The 21,565-nt window shown below is 35.6% G+C and overlaps 2 protein-coding genes across 17 annotated transcripts; one reads left to right on the plus strand and one right to left on the minus strand.

The window, feature by feature from the left end:
* Positions 1-722: 722 nt before the first annotated feature.
* On the minus strand, positions 723-14,137 carry LOC131048262 (uncharacterized). Of its 16 annotated transcripts, none has more exons than XR_009371954.1 (10): positions 13,902-14,132; positions 7,658-7,726; positions 6,488-6,602; positions 4,337-4,567; positions 3,724-3,914; positions 3,361-3,520; positions 2,253-2,290; positions 2,058-2,096; positions 1,213-1,690; positions 723-1,125 (listed from the first exon to the last, which is right to left on the minus strand). XR_009371954.1 is itself a non-coding variant. In XM_057982156.2 (6 exons), the coding sequence occupies exons 1-4, from the start codon at positions 14,109-14,111 to the stop codon at positions 2,091-2,093; spliced, it is 414 nt and encodes a 137-aa protein (XP_057838139.2). In that variant the 5' UTR covers positions 14,112-14,137; the 3' UTR covers positions 723-1,125; positions 1,213-1,523; positions 2,058-2,090. The 16 variants fall into 16 exon arrangements, 7 of the variants coding, with proteins under 7 accessions (XP_057838139.2, XP_057838138.2, XP_057838137.2 ...); XR_009106381.2 differs by lacking the exon at positions 13,902-14,132 and adding an exon at positions 12,717-13,894; XR_009106386.2 differs by lacking the exon at positions 6,488-6,602 and having other exon boundaries at positions 3,785-3,914.
* A 1,345-nt stretch (positions 14,138-15,482) lies between these two features.
* Positions 15,483-16,345, plus strand: LOC131048264 (aspartyl protease 25). The gene has a single exon (XM_057982159.2). It carries the CDS (start codon positions 15,553-15,555, stop codon positions 16,174-16,176), a length of 624 nt encoding a protein of 207 aa, XP_057838142.2. The 5' UTR covers positions 15,483-15,552; the 3' UTR covers positions 16,177-16,345.
* The last annotated feature ends 5,220 nt before the right edge of the window (positions 16,346-21,565 follow it).

A 21,565-nucleotide genomic window follows, 5' to 3' on the forward strand; every position in this document is an offset into this window, starting at 1 on the left:
AAATGTCTTTAACCGAGTGTCTTAAATTATCGTCTTTAAAATTGTCTCTATAAAGACAATTTAAAACAAAAGTTTTTTTTGTCTTTGTAGAGACAATTTCACTTTTGTCTCTTTAGAGACAAAAGTTGGGATTTAAAGACATATTGTCTCTCTACAGACAATAGTTGGGATTAAAATCATATTGTCTCTCAAGAGACAATATGTCTTTAGACCTCAACTATTGTCTCTCGAAAGACTATAAAAAAATGTATTAAAAAAATAAACAATTTATTTTTAAAATAAATTGTGTAATTTTCAATCAAAATGTATTAAAAAAATAAACAATTTCTCTTAAATATTTTTTTGTGTAGGTTTCAACCTTCAATGTTTCCAAATAGTAAGAGAAGATTCAATGTAATTATTTTCAATATTTAATTTCTTACAAAACATTGAACAAAATACCATGACAAAATTATTAACAATAAACAGTAGTAATTATATTAATTTTCAATGTTTTGTATATTACATAATGATGTGGTGTTTCTCCAGAGAATATTGAATACAGTAAATAGGAAATGGCAGCTTTCACAATGAAAGGTTACCACAAGGTTAATCTTTACAAGAGAAGGTAGCGGTGTCTTCACGGAAACACATAGTTTCCTTATGGCCACAAGCCAAATCCTTCAATACTACTAACTCCATGAACAATGGACACGGGCATCCACATTTTTGACAAGTATAGATGAGCACAATAGAATCGAACTTCACATGACTAGATAGAGCCATTTTTAGCAGCTTACAATCTTGGAGGAGGCTTTGGCTCAGTATATAGTACATACACCTTACATGGCCCCATTTCACTTGGGCAAGGCAATGAATTTTTTTAATAGATCAATAAGACATGAACATCCTTAAAGACAGGGCCATAGTACACAGCCAACCGCTCAAGGCACTCCAAATTTACTGGCCATAAACCAGACATGTCGCCACCTAGTTTGAGAAATTTCAGTTCTTTAAATTTGGGTGTCTTTTGGCTTGACCCTGATACATTTATCTTGTTCCCCAAGGCCAGGCTTCTCATCAAGTTCGTACACAGGTTCAGTCTCCTCCTTGGTAAGCCAGTTTCCTTTAAATTTGATCGAGCCTCTGCTAAAACATCACATGTTTCATTAATATTAGTACTACACTTTGCATTTCTACCATGTACTGGTATATACAAATGGAAAGGCATACCTTATTGTCGCATAAAACATCAAGCCAGGATTGCATATTAGTTATTCTATTCGATTCAGACATACTCAACCCTTTTGCTTGGAAGGTATCAAGAACAATAACGTTGCCTTTGTCGAATGTCTTGAACAAAGCCGCTTCTTCCAGATGTGTGACCTCCTCAGCTCCAACAATATTTGCTGCTGCATGCATTTTGTGAGCACTATTTCTCAATGTTAAATTTCTGTCATTATATGCTGGGAAGGCATCTTTCAATATTTGCTGCTGCATGCATTTTATGACGTTCCTGGAGCTGTCTTCTTGCATTTGAACTCCTGAATAGTTGTAATTGTGAGATCTAAGTCAGCAATAACAGCGGTGGCGAGGGTGGTCTTTCCTATGCCGCCAAATCCATAAATAACTACAGCCAATGGAGACTTGTTCTTTGTTTCCATGTCTAGCAAATTCATTAATTGTTTCTTCTACTTTTGGATGCCAACTGCTGATGAGCCCACAAGAGAATATTAAGCTAATAACAACACATGTAAATATAGTTGAAAATATTAAGCTAATTTATTGTTTGCAAGTAAGCTGCTTATTTCCTGATGCAATAACCTAAGAAAATCTAGGGCAGTCAATTTTACATCCAAATTACAAGTCAGGTGAGAATATCCCACAAATTAAGCCTTACCTTATAATTTACTTCTTGACAACGTTAAATACCAGTCAATGATATATAATGTGCTTTCTTAAAAAAAATGATTTAGCATTATAAAGGCATATTTTTTACACATTATTCCCCTGGCAAAAATTAATATCAAAAGCAATAGGCATTAGAGAAAATAATTAGATATTTCCAACTTTCTTACCTACTCTCAACAAAGTTATTTGTCGGCATCTCTTCAAATCTGCATACAAAGTAAAACAAATTTCAATACATAGACAAGAAAAATATTCCAAAGCCACGAGCACAAAAGTGCAGGCTAACATCATGATATCAGATATGAAAGAACTAATTAAGGAACAAACGAATAAATTGAGTTTGTAACAAAATAAATGCTTACCCCATTTCTAGAAAGATTTCTCTGAATTGTTGTCGTACCTGACAAAAAACAACCCAACACTCTACTAAGAAAAAACAAATTATTTAGAACAAGATGGTTACCTTGAGACTATGATTACCTAAACCACAATAACACCAAATCATGACCATTATATTCCTATTATGTCAAGGCTGGGAAAAGACATTACATACATCATTTTTCATTGATAAACCATAAAAGTAAAGATGATTTTTATTATTTATAAAAGAATAATTTAATAATATTCCCAATTCAGATCACGAGCACAAGAATGGGACATGTATGCCTTCAAAGGGTGGAAGCAGAACAAAGAAGCCAAATTAAAATATTGAACCCAATATTAAACCAAGATGCTAAAAGTAATAGAATCCATGAGAAATTAACACAATCCACTTAACATGGGAAACATTATTACAACCCACTTAACAAAGGAAAAATAGCTGAAAAGATGTCCATAACTTCAAAAAAAATCCTGTTGAATTGGCAGTACTGTTTTCCATAGCGAAGATAGTTGTTGATCTTCCTTCCCCATGCCAAGTCCATCTCATAGCTGGTCCTTCCCCATGTCCACTATGTACAGTATTCTAGTTATGGGTGGGGGCTGTACGGTCACTAAATTTGTATGTCCTTGCTGCTGACACACCACATAATTACCCTATGATAAACCTTTATTCCTTGACAATTGATGGTCATCATGCTGAAGACTCTTGATAACTCTTACACTACATGTTTATGAACTTCACGACTTTGATGAGTCCTTAAGAGAATTGTTAACATTGGCCAGAGCGAAATGGATGTCAGTTTAAATGGGCTGGTCTTGCATTTGAACTCCTGAAGAGTTATAATTTGTGAGATCCAAGTCAGCAATAACAGCAGTGGCGAGGGTGGTCTTTCCTATGCTGCCAAATCCATAAATAACTACAGCCAATGGAGACTTGTTTGTTGTTTCCATGTCTAGCAAATTCATTAATTGTTTCTTCTACTTTTGGATGCCAACTGCTGATGAGCCCACAAGAGAATATTAAGCTAATAACAACACATGTAAATATAGTTGAAAAATTTGAAAAAAACAAGGTTTGTATATATTTACCTGCATGATCTGTATAAGTAGGCTTCCATGGAGAGAAAGCAACAGGCTGTTGATCTGTTGTATTTCTATTAGCGCTCACAATGTAAGATCCTGATGAAGCTGCTTTATTTTCAATTTTACAGTGCCCAAGCCTTCGTGGTTCACAAAACCCTTCAAAAACCTGCAATACGGATCATTTCAGTTACAATAACATAAATGATGATAAAACTAATAAAATTCATACTAAATTCAGATATTTAATCATTGTAGACATTTTAACAGAAAAGTGTTCTAGACTTTATTTGCAAAGCGCATATCATGGATCCTTCAACAATCAATATAATTGCTTCATTCAATATATTTTCTTCTTGTGGCATAGCATACATCATCCTTCTGATATACCCAGCAAGCTTAAACATTTGTCTTAAGAGTTCAATGTATTCACTCCGGTTTTCAGAGATCTCTTCAATCTGGTCTAGCAAGAAGGCTACAAGAGCTAATCCTCCAACCATCCGGCGTGCCTTCTCCACACTTTGCAATATTTGTGCTATAGCTTCTCTGTTACCTTCATCTCCCTGTAAATACAACCACCTTTAACTCTGACTCCTCGTAAATAATTTCAACATACTGCTAACTAATATTTTACTCAAAATAAAATTAAAATTAGCAGTTACCATCTCCAGCTGAATATGCTTATTCAAAAATTCAAATGGAACCACAAGAAAAAAAATCAAGGGCCTTCACATTGAAAGATATCCAAAACAACAATAAAATTTTAGTTTGAACAGTCAAAGGCCTGTACAGATTTGTATCCTTTGAGATTAATTACGTCAGGTTGAGTCTACATTCTATTACCAACTCTTAAATTTGCATATCAAGATGATAACAACACTATATTAGATTCAAGAGAAATAACGTTGCCACAAAAGATTATATATATATGATTTTTTGAATGTACTACTTTATACTAGTAGTCAGCATTGGTAAAAATACATACCCGAATTGAAAATTGTAGATGGTGGCAAAGGATAGTTTCTTTAGACTCACGCTTGCACTTGTCCAATTTCTTGTGATGATTCGATCAAGGAAAAAATAGAACTCTGTTAAGTGCCCCAAAGAGGGTACAGAAGATCATAGAATCAAGGTGGTTCCCTGCAAACTTTTGATTGGGGCAGATGGGATATGGTCTGCTGTTCGCAAACAGATGGTTGTGGATGCTCCCAGATACCTGAAAATGTGAACATGGGGTGCATTAGTCCATGATCCACATCTCAAGTCAGTGAAAATAATGCTTCCATATAATCAGCTTTTGATATGGTTCTGAAGATATTTTGGCTTATTATGATGTGATCTCTACTGTGTAAACTATTTGATGCGCTCAAAAAAGGAGATTTCATTGTACATAGAGAAAAAAGGACCAATACTGCCATGGTCATATCTAGTGCAGGTACATGTGGGTGCCCTACTAAATTGCTAATCCATGAAAACATTAGATTGCTTTGGTGTAAAGAAAGGCTAACCATGTAGTCCCTGATGGCACTGATGACAATTATATGGTGTTTCTGAGACTTCTTTCTAGATATGCTAACTCTAACTCTGTAAGTGATGGATACCATAAGACATATTGCTGGCATTTTTCCATTCCACGTGATCATTTTTTGAGAAATGGGATTTCAGTTATTGAATTTGCAAATATATAACAAAATTAATAACCAAGGAATGAACAGTCCACAAGTTTTCATTTGAATGAAATCTCGTGTCTGCTTAAGATGTTACAGTATTTTCTCTCGTGCTATACTACAATAGTAACAAAGGTGTCTGTCTCTAAACAATATTGTTTTAAAACCCTAACATTACAAATAAACAAAATTTATTTCGGAAATAAGGAAAGTCGCTCATGGGAAACCGAAATTGGGAATACAGAATCAATTTTCATGTGTTCTACATATGTTGTTTCATAGCTATTATAGTGTCAACTGTGTGGACCCCCAGGCTAGTTGGGGCTATCTCTAATATAAAATGGGTGTTAACTTCAAGTAAATGCAACAGGAAGCTTACTGGATTATTTATATTATGCAGGAGACTATACCCTCTGGTCAATCCGGAAGATGGACCAATCAGAGGATATGGCAAAGTCGGTCTTAGCAGAACGAACCACTCGTGGAAGCCCTAGCTGTAAACACCGTGCTTTACAGCAACTGGATGGGATTGAGTTATGGGATGATCTAAGAAATGTTATTGAGTCAATTAGCGAAGAGATCATAATAGAAAGGAAGTCAATGGATAGATTGCCCCTCAATAAATGGAGTGATGCGGATGGACATGTCCTATTGATTGCTGATGGTATATCCATTTCCTTAGAATTCTGGGATTTTTGTGGAATGCTAAGTAAAATTCTTTTATGCGGATGGACATGTCCTATTGATTGCTGATGGTATATCCATTTCCTTAGAATTCTGGGATTTTTGTGGAATGCTAAGTAAAATTCTTTCTTTTTTCATATCTTGGTGTACTCAATTATGTATAGGCTGTATGTTTATGACTATGTATAAGATACAAGGGACTGGTCATTATTAGTCCATGAATGTAGCTGCACACGCACAATATATTGGGCCTGGGCAAGGAGCAATGTCTGCATTTGAAATGTACATCAACTTTCTCTCCTTGAAGTGGCAAGTGAGTCATCATTTTCAGAGGGAAGCATTCAAGAGGCTGTAAAAAGGTCATTAATATTACCCAAATCTAACATCTGCATTGAAATCTTCAAACTAAATTTTTTTGCAATGACTTTACTACTCAAATAGGATAATTTTTTTAGGAGTTTGGAAATAAAAGCTTCCGCATACTTGGCTACAGTGGTCACTATAAAAGATTTCAGATTTTCCCTCCAATACTAGAATATAACCTCCACTTCAAAGCACAAGGAAAAGCAAACAAACCCATTGATTTATTAAATTTATTGCAGTTTCAAAATCACTACCTAAAATATTGTCAATCGCCACATATTGCAGCAAAAACAAAATTCAAATAGGGAAAATCCTCTAATTGTTGAAAAGTTTAGTAAAATGTGAACCAGACAAATTTTATCGGGTTTTAGTTATGTATGAATTAAAAAAATGTTTATAAGCTTCATAATGGTTGAACTTACATATATCTTCCCAGGTTCAAGGAGATGAGGATTCCACACACAAAGAAGATGCAACAGTATGCGTCCTATTTTACCACGATTCCAGACTTCCAACCAGAGTGATCTCAACATTTAACTACAGAAGATAGATTGAAAGTGAATGAGGAGTACAGGAAATGGATTCAAGCATACCCCAACAAACAGCAGAGTGATCCTGATTCAATCTACTTCCAGTAAACAATTACAGTCATAGACATATAATTAATTATAATCATACCTGCAGGATGTTATCTCATTCAGCTACAAAGTACATATTTGCAACCTCAATCGTCACTGAAAATTTGCAATGGCTCTTTATATATTGAAATAATATTTATCTACTCCTCACTTACCTCCAGGTATTAGCTTCGTTAGATACTAAAACTTTTTAAAATTAATGGGAAAAGACAAAAAAGAAAAAAAGGGACAATGAACTCCTTGAATATGCAGGACAAAGAGGAAGAATGAAGTAGAAGTAAACCACATAAAAAAGATACTCAATATACTCAAGATATAGTCTAGAAAAGATGCATCCACAGAAAAGGATTCATAAGATTCATGGTGCCAAATGAGTCACAAAAGAAGAAAATGCAGTCCAATGATGATACATATAGCTATATGGAAAGATATTCATATACTTGTGCAAGAGATATATGATATCCCTATGATCCTGGCAGTCAAAGGCTTTGAATTGTCAGAGTCACAATCAGAGGGTAAAGAGTCTTCACATCAAACATACCATTATCAAAAGCTCAGCTACACCCAAATTGTAAAAGCAAGTTAAGACCCTTGAACAATCACATGATCCATTCCATAATGGAGTTGGTATGAAGACAAAAGAAGTCAAAAACTCATATGGAACCACAAGAAAACAAATCAAGGGCCTTCACATTGGAAGATATCCAAAACAACAATAAAATTTTAGTTTGAATAGTCAAAGGCCTGCACAGATTTGTATCCTTTGAGATTAATAATTTAATTACGTCAAGGTTGAGTCTACATTCTATTAACAACTCTTAAATTTGCATATCAAGATGATAACAAGACTATATTAGATTCAGGAGAAATAACGTTGCCACAAAAGATTACATATATATGATTTTTTGAATGTACTACTTTATACTAGTAGTCAGCATTGGTAAAAATACATACCCGAATTGAAAATCGTAGATGGTGGCAAAGGATAGTTTCTTTAGACTCACGCTCGCACTTGTCCAATTTCTTGTGATGATTCGATCAAGGAAAAAATAGAACTCTGTTAAAATATTTCTTATGATGATAGACAAAATTATTTGTTAATTTAGTTTCTAAATTCCTACTGACAGAAATATTTGTTAATTTACTTTCTAAGGTTGAAGTCATAAATACCTTGAATAAATTACTTTGGCATGAATGGATTACAATCATGATGAAGCCAAAGGATTCTATGCAATTTCATCCCTTTTATCTATGGTCATTTTAGGAAAAATAGAGAATTTAAAGTTCATTCAAGCAGTCACACATATTGACAAACATAAACACAAATTTAGCATACCATTCAATCAACATTACCACAACCAGAACTACTTTTAATTCATAATAGATAGGTTTAAATATCATCAAAAATATCTCGTATAACTTGCTTGAAGGCCAAACCAAAGAATCTGGTTTATTGTTCCACTTCACTACCCCAAAAATGAGTGTCTAATTTCATAGGGGGTATTGGTGAAGCCCGTGACTACTACTAAAATTTCACAACTAGAAACTAAGGGTATTTGTGAGGCACATGACTACTATTAATATTACCCAAGTAGATTGAACTAGCAAGTTTCTACCCATTTCTGATAATTCTGTATCATCCACTTCTAGAAAAATTTGACACTTAGCAATGTTTCCCTTCTTTGAAAATCAACATATCGGTCTCAACTTTCAGACTATAATTTAGACTCACATACGTAGACTAAAATGGCTACAATAACTCTATTGGGCCCAAGTGCAAGTAATCAAGAAAAATCAGCCGTGGCTGATCTCACCCTACTAAAAAGGTGGTATCATCCACTAATAGCTAAGATGACCATAATTCAACCACAACTAAGATGATCATCTGGGCTATAATTTGGCATGGAGCTCTGCTCTTCAATTAGTGGTGGTTACAACCTATCCCACTTTGTGGTGGCTTTAACTTGTTACACTAAAGCCATCTTAAGGAAGGATAATAGCAACTTTATTGTCATTTTCATCATTAACAATATAGTGAAGACCATAAAATAATTGCATCCTAGCTAATGACAGAGGTATGCAGAGTTTCATGAAGACCCTGAGATAAAAGTAAAGACATCGTGCAGATGGATAATTGTCCTAAAGCAGTATCAGACTTTCGTTATTTTGAGGAAGATTTTAGAAGCTTATGATTTGTTGAAAAGGCTTTAGAAACTTTGAAGAAAGTGCACTTGGTAGGTGTAAAGCCAAATTTCACAACCTTTGCTAGCATCATCCCTATTCATGCCAAAATGGGAACTCTGAAACAAGGTATGAACATCCATCAAAGCATAAAGGATAGAAGATTTTTTTCATATGTTGCAGTTGCAACTGTTCTTATAGGCATGCTTGCAAAATGTGGAAGAAGACAAGGCACAACGGTATCCCTGAAAGAAATGTGGTCTCAAGGACTGAAATGATTGTAAGATATGCACAAAATGGACTTGTTGAAAAAGTTTAAGAGACTTCCAAGCAAATGCAATTAGCAGGTGTAAAACCAGATTCCACAACCTTTACCAGCGTTCTCCCTACTATTGATTAAATGGGAGCTTTGAAACAGGGTATGTATATCCAACAAACCAATATGGAAGGTGGATTTGAAGGGTATGTATATTCTTTGTTATCATTTGCAAGTTTCATGTACGTATTTTTGCAAGTTTCATGTACGTATTTTTACAAGTTTCATTTGCTCAGTTGGATCATCTGATTTTCCATATTCTTATTTATTGTTTGAGATTCTAGCTCTCACACCTACAACAACGAAGCCCCTTGATGGCATTTTTAGAGGTTAAGGAAGAAACCCTACCCTCTTCTTCACAATTTCCACTCAGGTATTTGCAGCACAATGCAAGAGTTTATTTAAAAATATTTCAGGTTGAAGGACTCAAATTTGTGAGCAGGATCAGCAAGTTATTTCCAAGTCATATAAGGAATTATTGGAGATAAACCATCACTACAGGTCATAGGAATATAGAAGAATTGTGCACCATAGGAAGGTGACACCACTAGAGGGCAAATTTGGCATCTGTGCAAAACTAATTACATTGTGCCACCAGCTAGGAGAGAGATCTACAGTTAAGCCGCTCTACATCCACCTGATAACACTTCAGATTTGTCAACGCTTAGCCACAATAATCATACCCTTGTTGGGTGACAAAGGAGGGACTAAGTGACTGTATGCAAGTGACAAGTATTCTAGGCAGTCAAGAAGGGTGCTTAATCATGCATCAAATATGTGCCAAGTGCAAACGATATTTTAGTCAATCAATATCTACTATTAGAAGATGGTGCCATTGGCACAATAGGCTATAACTAATATTGTCTGAAAAAGGTATCAGGATGTATTGAACAACGTATTGAACTTGTCAGGTATGAGATTATATTGGATACATTGTAAAACATTTATTTTTTAGTCTTCTTCACCAACAGTTCCAAGATGGTAGTTATGTATTGTTTCAGTCAACTCAGTTTCCATAATGAATAGACAAGTCATAACAACAAATATATATTATTTCAGTTTGTTTCAGTTATTCATTTGATCATAAACAAAGTAGAAAACAAAAATCTAGAAAAGACAGTAATTGATTATTGAGAATATCACATAAAACAAGGATTTAGGTCACTCCCAATTGAGATTTGAGGTGATTATGGAACTCCCACTGGATACAGTTCCACAATTTCTCATTTTGGTGACTGCTTCACATTTCCTAGAATCCAAGTAAAAACTAAAAGGAAGGAATTGCAGTCTTGTCCAAAACTAAATTGTTGTTTACAGTTTTTGTAGAGTTTGGAACAAAATAAGAATAAAGAAAAAGGAAAGAAAGAACTTAGTACTGTTTCTTCAGTATAATAAAATTAAACTTCAAACAAAAAAATGTAATGTTTGACTTTAATTTATCTAAGTTTTCAATTTATTAAAGACTGGCATAAAAAGATAAAAACTTTACAGTACTCATGACTAGAGTGTTCAAGCTACGAAAACTGGAACCTTATGGTGATAAAGGCTCCAAACATTTTCTTCATATTTTGAAAACAATATATAGAAAGAAGTAAAGTGTTGGGACTTCCCAAGGACTTAGCTAGACTAACAAAATCTTTGTATGAGGTACACCTGGAACTTTATGGTTACAAAGGCTCCAAACATTTCTTCATATTCTGAGAACAATATATAGAAAGAACTAAAGTGTTGGGACTTGCCAAGGACTAGGCCAGACTACCAAAATCTCTGTCTGAACGCCTGTAACTTTATGGTGACAAAGGCTCCAAACATTTCTTCATGTTGTGAAAGAACTGAAGTGTAGCGACTCACCAAGAACATCAATTCAGATAAAGAGGCATTATTTTTTGTTTTTTGGTCACAAAATTATTCTATAATAGTAGGAAATTGTGCTATAACAGTAACAACTGGCAACAAATTTTGATGAAGTTTTCAATATTAGTTTCCATGCTAAAAGAATTTTAGTTTGTCACGATTAAGCAGTCAGCTAAAGAAAGTAGTGATATTTGACAAACTGAAAAGCTGATATGCTCAACTGAATTACATCATTCATTTACTCGTACGCATATATATAGTACTCAAGAATGACCCCTGCATATGTGGAAAACCTTGGCAAAGAGTTACAAGTCTTCAAGAAGGAGTATCCCCAGAGATAAACTCAAACATCCCACTTTGCAACTATAATTTAGACAAGAATCTAGAAGTCCGACTATAGTGGGTAAGTAGTTCCCATCAAATGGAATGAGCTCATGTGGTGAAACATATGGGTTTAAAAGTATAGACCCAAATTCAAACCCCTGGGTAAAATTATGCAATCCAACATGCCTGATGCTGCATGCACTAGGGGTAAAATTAATATGTGATAGCATAATTAATTAGAAATAGTTGTCTAAGGGAGGTTTATGTTTCGATGGAAAGGAGATTTTTACATTATGCATCTCCCAAAAAATCATCTCATTTATCATGCTAACACCTTAACACCGACTTTGAAATGGAGGTAATGCCAGAAGATAAATGAAGGGAAGTAAAAAGCATGCATGTGCCAAACGACTGATTTTAAATTATGTGCAATTATGGAGTATACCTTGAAGTTGTGAGAAAAAACACCTATTTCTAAAACCTGCAACTGTATCAACAACATAACATAGAGTATAAAACCAAGAAAGTTCAAATTCATATTCCACATTCATGTAAATCAATTCCCACACGTATGTTAATAATTTCCAATCAAATTGCTAAAGTCCTAACCACAACAACTATGACCTCATTTACTGTAGTATACTGACATCAGTTGGTTGTGTTATTACCAACATCCTATATCCTAAAAACTCAAATGAATGCCTTTAGCTATGCTCAGTTTGATAGCCAAAAAAGCTCACTTAGAGATTAAGGTAGTAACCCAGACGAGTATTTGAGAAAGAAGCACACACATTTGAGCCCAGAGCTTCACCACTTCAAAATCAATTTTAAGACCTTTGCTAGACATAAATGAGGCATGCAAAACAGAGTTTTAGTTTTAGAATGCTTATTATTTTATTAAATATAGTATAACATAATTGAACTTCCTCTGTAAAAATATTTACATTATCAGTAATCCCAGAGCCAAGAAAAAAGAAGCAGTAATGAACAATATCCGTCACTAAAAGGGAAGACGAACTAAGAATCATATATATTTAATAACTAATATTCATTTTTGCTTAATTTTCAAAGAGGACTGCAATCTACTGATAGATATGGATTCGAAGAACAACATATAAAGGCATTAAATTCAAAATTGGACTCCAAAATATTTTTAAAAAAGAGAGTACTGAACTATAAACAGATATCACCTCATATTCAACAACCTTGTTATTATTAGAATATGCACTTGAAATCATTCCTCTTAGCTACTTTTTAGAATTTTACTTTGAAGATCCCAAAACAACTAACGATGCCTGAACTTCCACCTGTATCTCCACCTCTAGAGCAATTACTTACTGGGTTTTGGAGAAAACAAAATGGGCCCGCTAGTTAAGCCAGATGAGACTCGCTAGCAATGGGCCGACCCTCTCCTCTTTCCCAACTAGATGTTGATTGAGGTGGGGGGAAGATATGAAGAGGGCAACTACCAGTTTTCCTGGGGTAATCTTTTGGAGCACATCAAGGAAATAGGTTTCGTTCAGAGCTCTGTTCAGAGTGCTCTGATTCTTCTGCCTATGCAACGGGATCATCATGCTTGTGTTATGAGATCTCCCTCCATATTACTTGTTGTTTTAAAGTGTCCCGGTAATCGATCACATCAGGACCAACAAATCAATAAGGAATGGTTTATGCCAACGGCTACTTTAGAGAAGGATGATCAATGCCACGCTTGAGTGTCAACTGTATGCCTGGCCACCCCCACCCCAGATAATAGTAATAGTTCAGGGCTCCCCCTCGTCCTCCTTATAGATAGGTAGGAACAGTTGAGTACCTAGTTTCTATTTTATTCTACTAGATTAGTAGTCTGTAGCAAGTGGGGAACGGATCGAAGATTGCCAGATGCTCTACCGGCCCTATTGAATCACCGATAACCCTATTGAATCACCGGTAAATCTGACTATTGAATTGAATCACCGAACTATGCCCCGAGAGAATCGGGATGGGTAGGGCTCCAGCCCACAAGAAACCTCACTCTAAAGCCTCCACCCTTAACCCCTTTACCCTCAAACCCGACACCTTCTCCCTGTCCCACCACCAGCCATTCTTTCTCCACGGTCCCACCCAACCTTCAAACAAGGCAGCAACACCAGGAACCAACCGCATGCGAATTGTTCAAAATAAAACAACCCTTCAGAAGTAAAGGGAGAAATAAAGAACGGCTTGAGATTCTTGAATCTCCAGCAATAATCTATATGGCTAGGAAAAGATGAAAAATAATTCTCCCATTAAGATCTGGTTCATGACCATACTAATGCAGCTATGACAAAGGTTTAAAGACAGGCATAGTAGAACAATAATAGCAGCACAAAGACACCATCACAGACAATGCACTTAAATTGTTTGATAAAAAAGCCTCATAGAGATACAGTCTCATGGAATACGATGAGAGCAAGGGTTGCAGAAAATGGGTTTTTGGTACATATTAAAGTTGGAAATGCTATGGCAGACGCACATGCAAATGTGGAATCATAAGCAACACACCTGAACCACGCTTGCTCTATTGCCTTCCCTGCCTCTACTCCGGTGCTCGCACTTCCCCGTAGCTCCTGCCTCTGCTAGCTGGATGGGAAAATATGGGCGGATTTTGCAGGTTAAATAAAACCCCTCCATTCCTTCCCGCAATCCCGCCATTGATAATGAACGTCGTGAACACCTCGCATGAAGCCGCTGCCATCGGGGGAGCAGAGACATATTGAGCTTAGTGAAGATAGAAGAAAATAAAAGAGAGGGAAAAAAGAGTTTTAGAAAAGCGTTTTCCTTATTGTCTTAATTTTAGACAATTAAATAACTTAAAAAAAAGTTAAACAAAAAAAGTATATTTAAGACAAGAGTATTATTTTGTCTTAAATTACTGTCTTTAATACCTCTTTTATGTAGTAGTGTGACATGATATGAAATCCACTTAGAGACAACAATTCATGTAATAGTTTGTGACATCTACTTTTATAAATATAGCCATCTTGTGAATTTTTACATTTTAGTGCTTATGTTTATCAAAGACATTGGTACACGTTATTTTGTGAATCATTGCTATTTTTGTTATTTAATGGCACTTAATGTGTCATCAATTGACATAGAAAAAATAGGTAGAATACATGATTGAATAAGGAATAATCACAAAAGGACATTTCATTTTCTAAGGGATAAAGAATCATAAGCTACATCATTTTATATAAACCACTTGCATATTTGTGCATTTCAACATTAGATATTCACTAAGAGAGACAAACAATCCTAGTTCACCCAATGGGTTGACTTATGTGAATATGAACCTCTAAATCTTGCAATTTTCTCATAGGTGTTTGTAAACACCACTATGACCAATTTAGACATAAGAGAGGCAAATGCATACAAATCTCTATACAAATTATGAGAAATGATTCTAATATTACATCATTGGTATTTCTTTATTATTATTTTAAAAGCCAAATGCATCTAATTTCCATATTTAATTTTTAAATACATTTTATACATTTACTCAATTCAATTAATTTAATCTAAATTATTTTATGCTTAATTCTTTACATCTATTTAGATAATCTAATTTATTTATATATAACAATTTTCAAAAAAAAATATAATATAATAGTAACCATTAAGGAAAATTTTCGGACATAAGCTTAAAAACTGTTTTTGATAATGAATGATTGTGAATGAATGAATTGATTAATTGTCTCTAATCAAATCAAACAAGATAAGGTTTATCTTACTTAAGAAGAGAGTGAAAAATTAGCCAACGATGAGAAAATATCGCATAAAAAACGTGAGAGGAATGTGTAGGCGAGGACGAAAGAAAAAAATTGACTGCCCAAAGGTGGGCATAAGAAGTGAAATAAATGAACCAAATAAATTGCGTGCAAATAAAATGATGACGACTCAAGTAGAAGGGAAGACGAAATCCATTAGAGAACAATTCAAGTAATAGCTTACGTGCTGATAAAATGGTGTGGACTCCAAGTAGAAGGGAAGACGAAATCAATTAGAGAACAATTCAAGTAATAGTTTGTGGCATACACATTTATAAATATGGCCGTCTTGTCAATGTTTCCAAATTAGTGCCTCTGCTTCTCAAAGACGACAATGACAAAGCTTCTGTGTTCAGTCCTGGCGTCTTTTCTATTGCATCATTCAAATGGAAGGATGCAGAGGATCCACCGGGCGTCACAATCTATCATTTGTTTCTCAGATGACCACGTTATATGACAGTACGTTCTCTTATTGCCTTCCCTCCTGGAGCTCCTCTGCTTTCATGGGGTCTCTCCTCCTGGGGAAAGAGGCTCTTTGTGCGCCAGGGTTGCAGTTCACGCCTCTCTACTCCAATCGAATGAAGCCTCAGTACTATTATGTGGGGTTAAACGGAATCTCTGTGGGAGAGGAGCTTGTTTTCATCCCAGAAGGAACCTTCACCTTGGATCAGTCAACGAGAAGAGGGAGTATCATAGAGTCGGGAACAGTTATCACTCGGCTGGTGGAGCCCGCTTATAATGTCCAGCGAGATTCTTTCCGCCGTCATCTCTCTGATCTGACTTTGGCTAGTCCCACAAATCTTTTTGATACGTGCTACAACAAACCGACCGGCGAGGTGAAGTTTCCAATCATCACGTTGCATTTCGACGATGGTCTGGACTTGACTCTGCCTGTGGAAAACACTTTAATCCCTGAGAATGAGGAGGGCACTGTGTTATGCCTTGCTTTCGCTCTTCCTCCGGGCGGGGCAGATGCTGTATTTTCCATATTTGGGAACTATCAACATTAGAATTTTCGAATGGTGCACGACATCCCAGGGTCTAGACTTGGAATCGCTCCCGAGAATGGTGCATAACTATCGTGAATAATGTCGCATAATTATGCCGTTATTTTAACCTTAATAATAAGCACTTGCGAATATACCTCCCTTTATAATCAAACATCGAATTCACTATGAGGTGCGTGGCATGGATCCTAGTTATTTATATCTACTGGAGGTCGCATCAAATGGATGTTTGCAATACTATCGTCAATAGTAATATATGTTGAAAGTTTTGCAGTTTTAAATATAATATCATATTTGTACAATATAAGATGTGAATTATTGTGTTTTTCAAGTTGAGTATATTAAATACATTTATTTTTGGAGGTTGATATGTCTTTGCTGGTCTTATTGTCATCCAGATAAAGATAACATTGCATGATATTGCAAATATGAATTTTAAACAATGAGACAATAGCACAGTTTAATTTTTTTTTCAAAAAAGAGCAAAAAATAGTTAGAAGTGCAATTCTTTGAATGCTTGGTTTTTATCCAATGTATAGACAAATAATTAGAAATTTTAAGAGATCGATGTCTGATCTATCATCTAATAGTAGTTTATATATTGTTTTAGAGGTCTAAAATGTTTTGATGATAATCCTTACTTGATAAATGAGGGTAGTGTTGATATTGATATATTTGGTAAAAATTGAAAGAGTTCAAAAGATTATTCCAAAAATAGAAGTTCATATATTTAAAAATACTTGGTAAAATGAGGGTAATGTTGACATGGTTTATCTAGTAGAAATTGAAGTAAAAGAAGCTCATATATGATCTGTTTTAAGAGAAAAGAGGAAATAATATTATAAAATATAGTTGTCATTTGTATATGTTTTTACAAGTGAATCACAAGACATTGGCCTTTTGCAAAGAAACTATCACAATAAATTTAAGATCTGCCAATGTTATCTTTCCAATTTTAGAAGTGAAGCACTCTACATTGCTAAGTGTTCTAATGAAGCCACACCATCTTACAAAACCAATTTGGCATGCTTACAGTCTCAATAAGTGACATGGCTCTCTTATATATGCATGTTAAGACCTCAAAAGAGAAGCTAGAATATGATAACATATTTGTGTTACATGTATAGGCCCAACATGTTAGTTAATGCAATATTTTCATTTTGAGTTGGGAGCTTTGGTTTTTGAATGCTTTACACACACAATTAGAAGTTCATTTTTAATCCTACATTTGGAAGAGTATGAGTCTCCAAGAAGGCCCACTGTTGAGACATTGAGTAGGTGATTCAATTTACCATCATCTAGATAGAGATTGAATCAGTTTTTCTTGATATAAAGAAATTCTAATAGTCATGGAAGTAAGAATATTTATTGCATGTAGGATTCTAGAAGAAAAGGAAGATTCAATAAGTTTTGCGTGCTATAAAAAAACCCAACAACCATGGAAGTAAGAATATCTCCAACATTTAAGATTTGAGAAGATTTAAAAATCAGTTATCTACATCTTAAAGCAGATGGTTTTTAAAAACTTGTGGATTTAAAAATATCAAATCAATCCATAATGCTTTTTATAAGAATTTCCAGAAGACAGATGACAAAACTTCCTAGTTCAAGCAATTGTAAAATTACATTTAAATTTTTTAGTATACATCAAGTTGTATGTATTTGATGCGAATTTTTAAATATATTTATATCTATAAAATATTCATGGAGTTTCTTTATTTTCAAACTAAAACTTTCTTTCGAAGATAGTTAAGATTTTTCAATTATTTTATTTTCAAAACTACTTCTTGGCTTGCGTTGGTGCTTTTGTGATAGTGTATTGGTTATGTAAAAATGTTATATTGATGTGGGTCTTTAGTCATTGAAGGTTGTGTCTATAAAGGTTATTTGAAACAAGTTTACTATTTATCCTCAAGGCTATGGCTTTCTGGAGTTTGTCTCCCATTCAACAACTGAGAGGATTCTTCAAACATACAATTACACACAGATGCCTAGCATAGAATAGATTTTCAAATTAAATTGGGTCTCTTTTCATTTAAGATAAAGATGATTAGTTGGTTCTGTTTGGACAATAGAATAGGAAAATGTTGTTGGTCTGCATATGTTCTTGGATGGATGATATTTAACACAATTTAATTGATTCTAAATTTATTAAGAGTGAATAAATTTACAAGTTTTTTTTTCTCGATTCTTAAATTTGTAAAATCTTTATTGTCATCACAAAGTCCATTATTGGAGATGGTAAAATCCAATTGATGATAATCCTATTGAGGAAACTCCAAAATAACTAATTTTGGATGGTGGCTTTGTGAGGCTAGAAAGCAATGCATCGCAATTTGGCAATGCTTTCACGTGGATTTTATTTTTCTATTTCATTTCTTTCATTCTCTTTGTAATAGTGTATGTATGGTTGTAGACTTTAAGTATCCCCTACCCTTTCGAGGAGTTAGCTTCTTTTGTTTTTCCTAGGCCTTAGTCCTTTTTTGCCCAAAGAGTTTTTGCCTCCCCGCATCCATGTGGCAGCACGACTCGTAGTATTCAAGCTCATATTTTCCCTTTGCCAAGAAGTCGAGCGATGTTGACATGTGGTGAGTTTGCTTCTTCACTATCTTGGTTGGCCCACTTCATTGAGCCCGTGTGTTCACAAGTTTTCACCCGTACCACGTGGTAGTTCCCTGCGAGGTACTCTATAATTTTTTGTTGTGTCCTAAGGATGTTCCCTCCTACTACCACATTGAAATTGATGCAACTGCCAAGCATTATTGTTTACTGCCTAGAGGAGATGGTTTTGGTTGCCAGTAGCTTGTTGTTTCGATGGTGGTTGCGGATTATTTTATTTTGATCTATCGTTAGAAGATCTGATAGTGATTGCACGATAGACATAATCTTTTCTATTTTAGCTTGTGGGAGGCCATTTCATAGTTGCTAATAGCATTGCCAGCAATGCTTGCGGTTATAAGTGCTCTCTCTGTTTTCTCTGCCAAGGGGTTAGCTCAAGCTTATTTAGGAAAATGCTTTTTTCTTTTGTAGGGGTTCAAAAAATTAGAAGGAAGAAGATAGACAATTGACTCATAGAATTATGCCTTTATTTTGTAGTTGTGCATCAGAGACTCTAATCAAATTGTGTCTTTGGCCTTTTATGATAATTGTCCTTTTGTACAAAGACCTGTTTCTGTGCAGTTTTGTAACTTTGTATGACTTTAGAAATACATGCCATAAGACTCCGCAGATTGAACTATGTTTTATGAACTTGTTATCTAGTGGATGAATGTTATGTATTTCTTTATGTCAAATGAGTTATTGTCTATGTTTCATTTTTTAAAAATTGGGCATGTAGATTGTTGAATGGGCCTTAGAGCTGCATGTTTATGAAGTTATCTTTGTGCCTTAGTTCTAAAATTATCTCAGCGCATCGCTATAGTGTAGTTTTTCTTTTATTTATTTTCCCCACATATGAAGAGTCAACTTCTAAAATCCCGGAGGTCACTTAGTGAATACACACAGATCCCCCATCAATGAGCTTCCCATAAGGTTGTTTAATTAAAAGCAATTTTATCAATCAATAGTTCCTTTCTCTAGCATGCTTGGTGGGACCCTTTTGTCTTAATTCTAAAGGTTGCATGAGCCATAGGTCATCCACTAGGAGTCAATCTGCAGCCAACCCGAGCTTTATATTACCACCCCTACTTGCAGTCCAAGCAGTATCAGGTGTTAGAGCGCATATCCCTCTTCAGGCAACTCACGTGCCAATGGAAATCCAACCTCCAAGAAACTTTGTCACTTGGGATAGTGTAAGTCCTCTTATTGTTCCAACTCCTCCTGCTCAATGGGGTGTTATCCCCACTTGTGCCTTAAAAGAATTGCCAAAAATCAAAAGGGGATGATTCCAAGCCCCCTGAGGAGCATTTGCAAGATATGGCCGACGTATGTACTGTACACAATGTCATGGAACAAAATATAGCCCTATGATTTCTCACAGCTTGTTTCAAGGGAAAAGCACAAGACTGGTATAGACCCCTCACGCCAAAATCAATAGGAACCTGGGATCAGCTGGGAGACCATTTCTTTGAGTGGTTCATCGAGAAGGGATATCGGTCCTCCTTGATGCAGCAGTTGATAATGATAAGGAGAGCTCAATAAGAGGCTATTACCGACTTTAGCACTAGATTCTAGAAGACGTGGTAGAGGATTCCCTTGGCTGCTCGACCTCTTACAGACATGGCTTTTGTCTTCTACTTAAAAGCCTTCAATTTAGATACATATGTGATGATTCAATCTTTAGGAGGTGATACTCTTCCTGATGCCTACGAGCTGGCAGTCCGGGCGAAAAACAACTTGATCGATGCGGGGAATCTTCCTTTGAGACCACCTGTGCTATTTTTCCTAGAGTTGACAAGCCAACCATCCGAGCTGACATCCCCAAGTACCCCCACCCCTTAATCCATGTATATTTACCCTAATGCTTAGCAGGTGAGTACTTTGGCTACCTTTGCTCTAGCTGAGGAGGTCAATGATATGAAAAAATTTCTCAGGACCTTCTCCAACAAGATCATCAACCTCAAGAGGCAACAGGCTCTTGCTAGACCCCCTTTCCAAAATTACCAAGTGGGGAGACCTCCTTACTAGCCAAATCAGTATTAGGGTGGTACAAGGGCTAACCAAGGTGAACCTAATAACCAACTCATCCCCGTGTTGACCCCTTTGCAAGCCATTCCCCCTAATCAAAATAGAGAGTTGATTGCTGGCCAAAATAATCTAGTGGATGATACAAACTCCTGGTGCTTTCCTTGCAATGACGCCCACATACCACAAAATTGCCCAAGAGGAAATTTACAACAAAAGGTCATAGAGAAAAGAAGCCAGGGAATGAATCCCAATGCTGGAGTCTATGCCTCTCTAGGAATGGATAGCGCCTCACTGACTGCTCAAATACAAGGTATGTCAGTAGAACAAGAAGTCAAGATTGTCCCAGACCATGCCCTATTTTCATGGATGGAGGATGAAGATGTAGTTCTCACAAACAATGCTTCCACATCATTTACCCAGATGTCACAAGTACAATCCGATTACAACCTTCATGCCAAGCGTCGATTTACAAGGGAACCCATGGTCCAAAAGACAAAATCAAATGCAGAGAGGTTGACAGAACAACCTATCATGGTCACTAGCTCTCAAAACATGAAAGATTTCATACCTTACAAGGCTAAAGATCCAAAGGCTTCCATTCCTACAGTTCTTGATATAGTGGAGCAGTTGAAGAGAGCTTCTAGAATGTATCTATTTGGGACATCCTCATGATCCCCGAATGGAAAGATCATCTACGAGAGGCGCTTGATGGAGATAAAAGGATACCCGCAGAGCAAGTGACAGTCAGAGCACCTGTGAAGAGCAG

Source organism: Cryptomeria japonica, chromosome 3 (assembly GCF_030272615.1).
Source record: "Cryptomeria japonica chromosome 3, Sugi_1.0, whole genome shotgun sequence".
NCBI classification, from domain to species: Eukaryota; Viridiplantae; Streptophyta; class Pinopsida; order Cupressales; family Cupressaceae; genus Cryptomeria; species Cryptomeria japonica.